We start from the raw sequence: 12754 nt of genomic DNA on the forward strand, positions 1-12754 counted from the left end.
GATCAGATAAGATACTATAACAGTTTATTCCTTATTATTATTATATATTATTGTACGCGTTAGCTCCAAAATGTCAGGGTTATTTCATTAGAAATAAAAATATTATGGGATGTGTTTGTACTGTGGGTTGCTTCTATTCCACTGTGAAGGAAGTGAGTTTCAGCGGAGCAAGATAAAATAAATGTTAAAAAATATATATATTTTTTCTTTTATTATTATAATTATAATAATAATAATAATTATTATTATTATTATTAGTAGTAGTAGTAGTAGTAGTTGTAGTCGTAGTGGTATTATTGTTGTTATTGCTGTTATTGTTATTATTATTGTTGTTGCTTTTAGGGGCCCAGTCCACCGGGACTCTGAAAATTGTAATTTGTGTGGGTAGGAAGTAATGCTGCGTTCCATGGAAACTCCGTAAAACCTGTTTGAACTGATGCTACATTCCATGGGAACTCTGAAAATTGTAATTCCTGTTGGTAGGAAGTAATGCTGCATTCCATGGAAACGCCGTAAAACCTGTTTTCTACTGATGCTGCGTTGCAGGGAACTCGGAAAATTGGAATTTGTGTTGGTAGGAAGTAATGCTGTGTTCCATGGGAACTCGGTTAAACCTGTTTGAACAGATGCTGCATTCCAGGGAACTTGGAAAATTGGAATTTGTGTTGGTAGGAAGTAATGCTGCTTTCCAAGGGAGCTCGGTCAAATTTGTTTGAACTGATGCTGCCTTCCATTGGAACTCTGAATATTTTAATTTGGCTCGCTAAGAAGTGATGCTGCGTTGCATGGGAGCTTGGAAAACTGTAATTTCTGACTGTCGCGACTAACCCAAATTATAATTGGTGTCGATACTGGACCCTGTGCATTGCTGACTGCAGATATATGTATGATTATCTTTCACCAAGGCATTTTGCCGGCTGAAAGTGCCTGAAGTTGAAGAACGTTGGCATACCTTGATCCGTTTGTGGAGCGAGGCACATCATGAATCATTTATAGTATAAGTCCAGGCTTCCTCTTTGGGTGCTCATTCAAATTTGGAGACCTGTGTATTAACCCGTGCATAGCTGCCTGCAGCTATATTTATTATGATTATTATTATTATTATTATTATTATTATTATTATTAATAAAGCATGAATTAATTAAAATCCTGTCCATGTGATGTTCCTAGGAGCCGGAGGAGGATTCCCTCCCCAGACACCGGTGGCCGACGGTGGACGCATCGTACTACGGAGGACGAGGACCTGGAGGCATCAGACGTATGGAGGTGGAGACATTTAAATAATACACAGCATAATAATAATACTGAACATTATAATAATTCACAACATTGTAAGAACACACAACATTATAATAATACTGAATATTATAATGATACAAAACATTTTAATAGAACATTTCATTGACTGGGGGGTGTGAAAATACATTGATTTATATTGACAAATTGATAATAAAAAAACAATATGATTATATGATTAATCAGTTAATTAATACAACATTTTCACTGTGATCATTTAGTAAAACAGCAAAATAAATCCTAAAAAAAAGCGCTGTCGGTTTTGGATAATTATGTTATTACATGTACCTTTTATATTTACCCAGAATCCATACAATACAAACGGGTGTGACAGGTGTGAAGGCCTGTGAATTTAATTTAAAAAACATCCTGTGAAAATGTTGTTCATGTCAGCCCAGAGGGGGTTAAACCAAACAAAACAAACATTTGTCAAGTAATCCTCAAACCTAGTGTACTTACCGTACATACTTTTTTGAAATTATTTTTTAAGCCGTGCTGTCAGCACGCTGGGCGTACAACACACAGTATTTGTTCCATTGCATCCAGGACAGAGTTCAAGTTCTCAACCTGCAATGAAACTCTTCATTCATTCTTTAATCATCAACAACTGCTGCAGTAACTCTGTCCTGTGGACGAGCTGTGGGATGACAACAGCTCAGCTTTTGGTTCTAGAGAACCAGCACCAACCCCCCTCTTTGGAGAACTATTCTTCATGTTTGGGTCTATAAACAACTGATCACTGCTCCAAGAGGGAGAGTCACCACGGGCGAGACAAATAAACATAGAAACAAACAACATTTACACAAAAACATCAACATTGGACAACAACATGTGTTGAAAAACAGTGAATTAGGTCCAGGAAAAGTGGAACTACTACTGGTCACGTGGCCTCTTCCTGTCATAGTTATGGCAGCAAATGAGGGAGGAAAGGAGAGGGATGCAACCAGGAGGCTGCTGGGCTGCACTTGAAGCAGGTGTGTGTATGTGTGTGTGTGTGTGTGTGTGTGTGTGTGTGTGTGTGTGTGTGTGTGTGTGTGTGTGTGTGTGTGTGTGTGTGTGTGTGTGTGTGTGTGTGTGTGTGTGTGTGTGTACAGCCCTTGTCCCAATTGGTTCTGTTGTATGAGGTCGGTATTTTATTGTGGCGCCTCCAAGCAGCAGAAAAGGCCCTGAAGCCACCCCTGAGTCCTGCAGCTGTACAGACACCCCACGACCACAGGAAAGCCCCGAGCACCCAGCACTGCAGCCACAAAAGACCCCCCAACCCCCAGAGAAGCCAGAAGGCCACGGAGCAAAACCCAGTCCCAGAGAGCGGGAGGAGACCCTGCACCCCTGAGGCGCACACATACAACCCTCCCCCATGAGCAGGCACAAGACGCAGCCGCAGAGATCGGGCTGCGGGTGCCAGGCCCGGAGCTAGGTCCCACGCTGACAGACCGACACCCCGCCCGAACCGCCCTGCCATACCGCAACCGGCAGGACGCCCCACCCGGCTACACGCTCCGAAAGTCCATCCATGTAGCCAACACCCGCAGATAGCCAAATATGTGGGCCATCCACCACCCGGGGCACCGGCCCCAGAGAAGCCACGCAGTAGAAGCAAGACCGACAGCTGCCCCCTGTACCCCGACCTACACCCACAACGCCAAGCAGCCTCCAAGCCTCCAAACTGTACAGATTTCATGTAACTGTTGGACCATGGATGCAATGTTATTTTTTTAAAAAGCATCCAATAGGGGGCGCCACCACCTCCACACAAGTGGATAAGTTGTTGTAACATTTTATTATTGGTACATAATAAAATCAAAACATAATTATCATTTTATTTATTTTACATTTCTCTACTTTTTATTTATTCTGCTAAATTTTTCGTACCTGTACCTGTACAGGTGCGTTGGGGGGAGAAGGGCTCCACGGAGGAGGGGGCGCGGCTGGAGAAAGCTCGAAACGCGGTGGTGACGATGCCGGAGGAGGTGGAGCAGCCCCCCATTGTACCCAGACCTCCGCCCAGACCACCCCCCATCTACCACCCCCCACCGCAGGCCAAATGGTATGCTCCGATCAAGGTATGACCCTGAACCGGGCTGAACCACCTGTCCCTGCGACTGGAATGCCCTGCTACATGCAACGTAAATGGAACATGCTACGTACTACGTATTATGTACTGCGTGAACGTCATATTTAGAAGTGTATATACTGTATAGAAATACATAATTCCATATGTGTTACTCCATACTTTGCATGACATTTTTTTTTTCTCGGTGTCCAGGGTCGTGTTGATGCAGTGTTTGCCCTGATGAGGAGGCAGTACGACAGGGTGGCCCTCATGAGGCCCACGCCCAATGACAGGGTACAAGTACTCACTAGAGTACTACAGCACTCTACTCACTACTAATCTCTCCTCACAACTTCAAGCTACGACACTCTACTACTCACTATTATACTCTACTCACTCCTCTACACTACTTCCTCCTCCACACGACTCACTACTCGACACAACTCACTACTAATCAATACTCACTCCCCCACTCTACCCACTACTCCACTCCACTCACTACTCCACTCTACTCACTACTCCACTCCACTCACTACTCCACTCTACCCACTACACACAACTCACTACTCCACACAACTCACTACTCCATACTACTCACTACTCCACTCCACTCACTACTTCACTCTACTCACTACTCTACTCCACTCTACTCTCTACTCCACTCCACTCACTACTCCACTCTACCCACTACACACAACTCACTACTCCACACAACTCACTACTCCATACTACTCACTACTCCACTCTACTCACTATTCCACTCTACTCACTACTCCACCCTTCTCACTACTCCACTCCACTCACAACTATACTCCACTCACTACTCCACACAATTCCCTACTCCATACTACTCACCACTCCACTTACTACTCCACCCTACTCACTACTCCACTCTACTCACTACTCCATTCTACCCATTACTCCACCCTACTCACTACTCCACACTACTCCCCTGTACTCACTACTTCACACGACTCACTACTGGAGAATACTCACTACTCCACTCCGCTCACTACTCCACTCTACTCACTACTCCACACAACTCACTGCTCCATACTCCTCACTACTCCACTCTACTCCCTACTCCACTCTCCCTGCTACTCCCCTCTACACACTTTTCCACTCTACTCACTACTCCACTGTACTGTCTATACTCCACTCTCCTCTCTTTTACTCACTGGAGTACGACAGGGGACATTTATCACCAACCTGTCCAGCTGTTCTTAATGTCTCAGTTTGCACTGAACGACAACAACTCACAGGAAGTCTCTTTCATTTCAGTGGGTTTTGAAAGTCGTATGTGATAAGCCCCGCCTCTCTGTAATAAGCCCCGCCCTCCGCAATAATCCCTGCCACCTGTAATAAGCCCCGCCCCCTGTAATAGCCTCACCTCTCTGAATAAGCCCCGCCCTCCGCAATAATCCCCGCCCCCCGTAATTAGCCTCACCTCTCTGTAATAAGCCCCAGCTCTATTAGCTCAGCTATTATCTCTCCACCAGGGGCTGCTGCTCAACTTCAACAGTCGGATCCGTGTTCGGTTCAGCGTAAAGACCCGAACAGACCAGTATTTTAATTCCAAAGATGTTGTTTTGATCGTCAAACTTTACTTTATTTATCATTTATTTAAAAAGTCTGACTTTGACTTTAGAGTTTTGTTTTTGTAAATAAAATACATTTTGTGTTGTTTTGTTTTCCAGGGTCGCTGCATGAACTTCACCAGAGTCCAGAGTCACTAGAGGGAGTGTGTGTGTGTGTGTGTGTGTGTGTGTGTGTGTGTGTGTGCCTTTCCAGCCTTAAACGTCCAAATGAACAGACGAAAGACGTCGTCACAGAACTGATTTACATTCTATGTTGAATTGAAAGTTTATTTTATGTTTCAGAATTAAAGAAACAAACAGTATTTTATTTTTGTAATTTTATTTCATTAATTGTAAATATTTTTACTGCAAAAAAATATTTACATGTGCAACATGTGCAAATTCCAAATTGCAAATTTTATTTGCAATTTGGATGACATTCGACGCTTTTTTTTTCCTCAGCAATCACAAAAAATAGAATTAGAATAAAGTTTGAAAGTTTATTTAATTACAATTATTTTATTTTTATTTGGATTCCAGTCTCATACTTCCTGTAATTTATATAATATATATATATATTTGTTTTAATGTGTGTGTGTGTGTGTAGAAAAGCTGTACATACACAACAGGCACAACAATGAATGAACCATAATTATAATAATAATTGTAATAATCATAATAATAAAAATAATAATGTGTTTTGAAGGTGTTTGTTGTTGACACTATAACAAATACAAATTAAGGGATTTAAGGAGAATTCTATGCTTTTCACGTCTTTACGCCCTTTATTGGACAAGTAAAGTCTGAAAAAGACTTGGTTGAATTCAATTTTACTTCTCAGCTCAATAAACCTGCTATACAATAAACCTTCATGTTACTAGTCTCTTACTTTCTGTTTCTAGTCTCCTTATTCCTGTTTCTAGTCTCATACTTCCTGTTTGTAGTTGCTTACTTCCTGTTTCTACTCCCCATGTTCTGTCTCTCATAAAATAAACCGACAAAAGAGTCTGCCTTAGAAATAATGGGTTGGTGCCGCCAACTGGCTGTTTATATGCATCGTCTGTACTTAAGTTCTGTCCCTCCCAACCAACATTGTGACATCATGATGCCGTGACATCACAAATGAACCAGTCAGACTAACCCTATATATGGGGAAGGCAACATTGTGGACTCTGTTTTCCTCTGCATCATTATTGCCTTTGAGGAAGCATAATCCGTAAGTGAATATGTTTATGCACACATTGTAAGTTACTATAACTTAACAAGTTATTTACATTTGCATAGAGACCGATCGTTAATCTGCATGACTTTGCACAAACTCAAAGAATGAAAAAGGCGAGCGTGGCGTTTGAGGCTCCCTTTTGTGCTTCGAACCTTGGGTTGTCCATTTGTCTTGGAGTTTCTCGACATTGTTGTTCAGCCCTCTAGCTGTGTCGCGGAAGTCGAGACCAGGCAAGTAATTTGCGGGTTTACCCGCTAAAGTTTTGCAATTGACACCACAGAGAAAAATGCACATGATCAATCTTGTGAATGATGTTTTACATGGTTTATATACAGTAGGACAGTAGTCTTTTGTATGTTACATAACTTTGAAACCAGATTGCCTTGGGCTTTTGAATGAGTCTCTCAAGAGTTTATATGAAGAGAAATGAAGCAAAGCGGTAAACAGGTAAAGGTATTTTAGGATTGGTTACTACTGTAACTGTGGCGCTAGCCTCCTCAACTATAGTCCACTCAAGTGCTGGAATAATTTATCCCTTATGTTTTCAAACCATTTGTTCTGATAGAATAAGTAACTGTTACCCTGGAGTTCCAATGGGGATAACAACTGCATGTAACCAAACTCAGATAATTTATACAATGGGACAAGCAACAATTTCTGACATTTATTGGTTATGTGGACACATGCTGTATGCAAGTCTGCCCAAGACCTGGGCTGGCATTTGCACTCCAATTAAAATATCCAATATCCAAAATCCAAATATAATCAGACCAAGATCCATCAAGCTGTGTGTAAGACGATCAGGTACATATACATCATATAATTTCCAGTATTTGGAGTATATGATTGTATGTGTAGCAGAAAAGCTTTTACGTCTGTAATAGCACCTGTAGGTGTATATGCAGCTTTTAAGTGGATAAATGTCATACATTATAGACTGATACTGTTCATTAATGCAACTATCCTAGCCGAAGAAGCTGTTAAACAAGAATTAACTTTGATCCGTTTAATGGTTCTTCAGAATCGTATGGCATGAGACATAAGTGCTGCTCAAGGAGGTGTATGACGCTGCACTTACATTCCTGCCAGTGATGTAGAATCAGGGAAGTTGTCTTTAGTCTTTGTCTTTGGAGTCCACCCCCCACCGAAGGAGGCCACATGATGAGCACACCAAGCCAGGTTCAGGCCCCCGGGTCACAGGACCAGACCGATCGCCGAATCAGCCCCGGCACGACGGACCACCTCCCGCCGCCCCCCCACACGGGACGCAGAAGGACACGCAAGCCCCGCCACCCCACTCAGAGTGCAGGCGACCCCAGCGGCACGCCTACCTGCCGACTACAGGGCCAAGACCCAAACCTGCATCCCACATCCCCTGCCCCCAACCCGAACCCCAAACCCGTAACCACACCTCAAACCAACACACAGATGCCAGCTGCAAGCACTCCCCAGGAGCACTTATTTTGGAAGAGTTGCATTTTGGAATTGCGGGTCATAGAAAAGGTTTTGTTGCAAATAAGCTTGCACAGGTTGATATCAGTGGGAACAGCAAGGTCTCTTTCCGATTCCATTGTAGGTAAAGATAAAGTGTCATCTGTTTGTTGGAGCATCATGTTGTTTGGAGCTAGAGTGTGACGACTGAGTTTGAGGAATCTCCACCAGGCTGACAAAGTGGTTCTATAAATGGGGTTTTAAAGCAATTATGTTTCCTTATTGAGTCAGTAAGGAATGGGAGATCAGAAAATGAAGAATGCAAAAGTAATTGTAGAATGGCCGAATTAGTAACAAAAGGTAGCCAAATAAACACGCAAGATTAATAAAGACAGGGACTGTATCTTCTTAACGGTAAGACGTGTACATTAGCTGCTGTGTGAAAGTTGTGAAAATATAGTATAGTCAAACCTGTGTAAGAAAAACAAAGAGGAAATAACCCTGGCCAGGGGAATTGGCTAAATATGAAATTATATGAAATAAGATGAAAAAGATGAAAAAGATGAAAGTAAAGTCAAAAAGAGTTAAAAGTTAAAGGCTTAAAAGAGGAAATAAGATGAAAAATAAAGTTTTAGAAAAGTGGGAAAAACAGGGCTGAACCTGCCCAGGAGAACTAGTGAACATGCGTGATGAAAGAGTCTGATTAAAAAGATAATTTGTTAAAAGCCTGGCCATAGTGAAAATTTTGATGAAATTAGAAAAGTATAAATGAGTCTACGTTAAAATATAAAGTTAAGCGCTGTTGAAGTCTTTGGGGGGTCAGAAGTGCTGCTATACAGACATTCTTCTTTTGTGTGAGTGTGTCATTGCCGGGGCTAGAAATGTGTGATGAGATCTGTGTAATGTTCTGTGTGTATAAATTATATAGAGAATATATGTTATTAAATAGGTATACATAGGTGAGTGGTTTGAGTAATATATAAAGAGACATTTTTGCCTCTTTAGTGATAAAACAAATATGAGCCTGTTTAAGGACGTTTGTACATTTGATTAAAAAAAAACAGCCTTTATTTATTTGATAAAAATATGAGCCTACTGAGAGGAGTAGAGCAACCAGCAACAGTTTGCTTGCACATGCATGTACACATTCAGAAAAGGAAAGAAATTCTCCTGCTCTGATTTGTAAGTAGGATTTGTGGATTGTTTGATTAGTGTGTGGGTTCTTTGTCTTTTTCATGATTGTTGTGTGTGTAACTGCTTGCTGTGAGTCCTGACTGGTTAAAAGAACATAGTTTTGTTGAAATAGGAGAAGCTGGTGTTGGCTGCTGGAGAGGAGGTTTTGTGTTTCGGCAGCTGGGTGTGAGAAAGCAGCTCTGACTGGTGTGTGTTTTAGGACTCTGTGCATGACTGCATTTGGGCTGGGCTGTTCCTACGGGAACTAAAACAGGATGTTCACTTGCTGACGACCAGACCATATTGGAAGTTTTGGCTAAATTTAAAAGGGGGAGCAAGGGGTGGTGCTTCATACAGAGTGGAACTTAGATAACTCCTCCTGACAAGAGGGGCTGTGAACCCCCACCCCCCTCTTTTCTCTCAGTATGATAGAAGAAAAAAGAAAAAAAGAATAATAAAAAATAAATAAATTATATTAATAAAAATAAAATACAATAAAATAGATAAATAGAATAAAAATAATTATTTAAAGGTGATATCAGATTGACTTATATACTCTTTAGACTTTAAATGCATTGCATGAATAAAAGTAAACTGCTTCATTTCAATTGCGTGAGAAATAAAAAAGCTGATAACGTATGTCTCACTGAATTGTATTACAGTGTGTATAGGGATTTAGAGTGAGCCTAAGACACTGAACTCTTGTGTTGTTCTTTTTCCTTTTTCTTTCTTCCTCTCTTTTCCTATGCTGAGTGAGAGCTGGGGGAAAGACAGAGAAGATGGAATGTGTCTGAATTGAATCATCCAAGGGGCAGATGACAAGACATCTGGCAGTTCTTCACAGACACTGAAGCTTGCGGATGACAGCCCATAGGAATCCTGAATCCAGTTGAACGAGGCCAGTGCGTTTTATCCACAAACTCTTTCAATAGACACCTGCATTTACCTATATGTGTATACATTTAGTTATAACCTACATAATTGATACATGTTTAGCTTCTTAGCACATATAGACTTAGAGTAGTTAGTTTTCATATATTACATTTGCAATTATTTAGTGGGAGACCTGGCAACAGACTGACTAATTAAGGCATTTGCCTAATTAACGGACTATTAATGATTTGATTGATCACTTGTGGAAAAGCTGATTTGATTGAAATACAGTTGAGTGCTGTGAATATTGGTTTCATTATCTGAGTATGGGTTATCTTGATTGAGGAAGATAAATGTGTGCGATCAGATGATGAACAAGTGAATTTACTTTCATAAGTGGGAAGCTATTGGTCTCCTTTGGGGTTGGTAAATTCAGTTGTTTTTGGTTGAGTGTGATTACACGGTGCTTTATAAATAAGATTTAAATAATTCGATTCAATTTACAATAAAAGAAAATAAGAGGGTCATTATGATGTCAAAAATGGATACCAAAATTACAAAAGCAATCACTCCTGTTGATGTAGTGCGAAAGAATAATCCCTTTATTAAAGATATTGCAAAAATGTCTGAAAATGGAGCAAGCGGTGGCCTGACATTGAACAACCGTGGCCAGCTGAAGGAACTCTTAACCCGAATATGATTAAAACAATGCAGCTACTTGTGTCCACATATAAAGTACAAACAGAACTTGGCATTCTGCAGCTGTTCGAAAAGGAGGGACAGAAATTGTTCGAAGCTGCAAAAGAAAAAAGGGAACGAAGTAGACATGAAATAAAGAAAAATAATAAGGAAACAGAAAAATTGATGGAGAAGATTACCGCACCCTTCTGACATACAGCATCTGTAAAGAAGCCCCCGCCTTATGAGAAGGAGCTGAAGTTCACTGATGTTTATCCCCAACTCCCAATAATTACACAGGAAGGCAACTATCTCTTCAAAGATGAGGATGAGCAAATAATAGAGAGGGGCAAGGCTAAAACAACCATAAAGATGTACCTGAGCTCCAACAGTACAAAGAAGAAGGAACAGGACCAGGAGACTCTCAGAAAACTCAACCAAATACAATTGGTGGATAATAAGAAGAAGAAAAATAAACTAGCTGTGGTTATGCAGAGCCAGTCACAACCAAATCAATTACCACCACAACCAAAGCAAAGAAAAGATTCAGGTTCTACCACCTGTGGTCCTCACTGTCTCCTTTCCACGGCCAGTTTTTGACCAACCACAAACATGGAGAGGAAGAGGTCAAGGAAATTTAGGAAGAGGTAGAGGAGGAAATTTCCAACAGTCTCAAGGAGCGTGTCATAGTTGTGGACAACTAGGTCATTTTGTACGTGACTGCTACAGGTTCAAAGGAGGCTTCAGAGGAGGCTTCAGAGGAGGCCACCCAGGGGACCGACGAACCCTTACAGGGGTCCGGAACCTGGTTTCTAGGGGTGCCCGGAAGACTCGAAAGGGAGGTGTCAGCTGGTAGTGTCAGGGCCGGAGCAAGATCCAAAAATAGAGGTGAAAATAAATGATAAACCATTGGAAGTAATGGCAGATTGCGGAGCAGCTTTCACCTCACCTGTGTTTGGCCTGAAGATGCTGTACATCTCCCCATGTCTGACCAATTGGTACGGACAATCGGGTTCGAGGGTGTGAAACAGCTGATTACTCTCACAAAACCAATTGAGCTCCGCTATAAAAATTGGAAAATCACACTACCTATTTTGGTGTCAGAACATACGCCCATTTCACTCTTGGGAAGAAATGCCATGTGCAAACTAAATTGTACAATACGGTGTTCACCGGATGGCTGTCTGGTGGATGTGCCGCCTGATGTCTCCCACCAATTATTTTTGGCACCAGACACCGAGACTTCTTCAGTATATTGGATTGGAAATCTTAGTCCAGAGCTATTAGAGCCAGCCAAGATGTGGGAGAAGTTCATTGTGGCAAATATGGCTGATGCTAAGCCCCCTGAGAATTCACTTCATTGCACGCTTAAGTATTTTAAGAAAGCTGGCCAATTGTATCCGGAGGAATGGTTGAATAGTCAACCCAAGCATGTTCAGCTGACCTCATGCTGCATAATTGTGGGACCACAAGGAGCAGCTGAATGAAGATAGAAGATAAACACAGTTTATGAAGATAAACACTGATGATTATCTTGATAAAGAGCATGACATTGTGAAAAGTGTGCCACATGTGACTTTATTGGTGGCTGAAGGATTTGAGCAGAAGCATATAGGAGAAATGATGGCAGAAGCTAAGGAAGCCATTTTTGCAAGGACAAGGACAACCACAAGTGATACAGACGACACATGGGTCAATTTTCAGCGCTAAATTGGACTCAGACAGCATGAGAGAGGAGATGCTACAACAAATTCCAGAATGTTTGTGGTCATGACATAGTACTGACATCGGACTTGTGAAGTCAGCCCAACCGGTGAGAGTTGAACTGCGACCAGGAACCGAACCTCCTTGGAAGAACCAGTACCCACTAAAGGAGGAGGCAATCAAAGGGATTAAACCACAAATTGAAGGACTGTTAAAAGCAGGTGTAGTGGAAATATGTTCAGATCGTCAGAGTAATACGCCTATATTGCCTTTAAAGAAACCAGATGAGTCCTATCCCTTGGTACATGATTTAAGAGCGGTAAATTAAGTGGTTGGGGACTTTCCAGCAGATGTACCAGATCCACATACCTTGTTAGCCCAGATTGCTCCAGAGGCTACACACTTCACAGTGTTGGATTTGTGTAGAGCATTTTTCAGTGTTCCACAGTGCGAAGAAGGTCAAGGGTTGTTTGGATTCACATACAAAGGACAAACCTTCAAGTACAAGAGGCTCCCTCAAGGATTCAAACATAGCCCTCACATTTTCAATAAAGTGTTGCAGGATGACTTGGCTGGGATTGATCAGATCTTGAAAAGTACTGTCATTCAGTATGTGGATGACATCATCATCTGTTCACCAGATAAGGAAACGTGCCATGAGGATTCAATCAAACTGTTGCAGCTATTGGCAGACAAAGGACACAAAGCCTCTCAGAAGAAGCTGCAGTATTGTCAAGAAAAAGTAGT

The 12754-nt window shown here is 41.6% G+C and overlaps 1 protein-coding gene across 2 annotated transcripts in view; it reads left to right on the forward strand.

The window, feature by feature from the left end:
- Nucleotides 1-5792, forward strand: part of LOC307242904 (anthrax toxin receptor 2-like) — an 18727-nt gene extending 12935 nt beyond the window's left edge. For both annotated transcript variants that reach the window (XM_080017525.1, XM_080017526.1), the window contains 4 exons: nucleotides 1171-1266; nucleotides 3183-3359; nucleotides 3563-3643; nucleotides 5047-5792. In XM_080017525.1, coding sequence (XP_079873651.1) covers nucleotides 1171-1266; nucleotides 3183-3359; nucleotides 3563-3643; nucleotides 5047-5085 — 393 coding nt within the window. In that variant the 3' untranslated portion in view covers nucleotides 5086-5792. The remainder of the gene's footprint in view (nucleotides 1-1170; nucleotides 1267-3182; nucleotides 3360-3562; nucleotides 3644-5046) is intronic.
- The last annotated feature ends 6962 nt before the right edge of the window (nucleotides 5793-12754 follow it).

The sequence above is a fragment of the Zeus faber genome (genome assembly GCF_960531495.2).
Source record: "Zeus faber genome assembly, chromosome: 17".
In the NCBI taxonomy this organism is placed as follows: domain Eukaryota; kingdom Metazoa; phylum Chordata; class Actinopteri; order Zeiformes; family Zeidae; genus Zeus; species Zeus faber.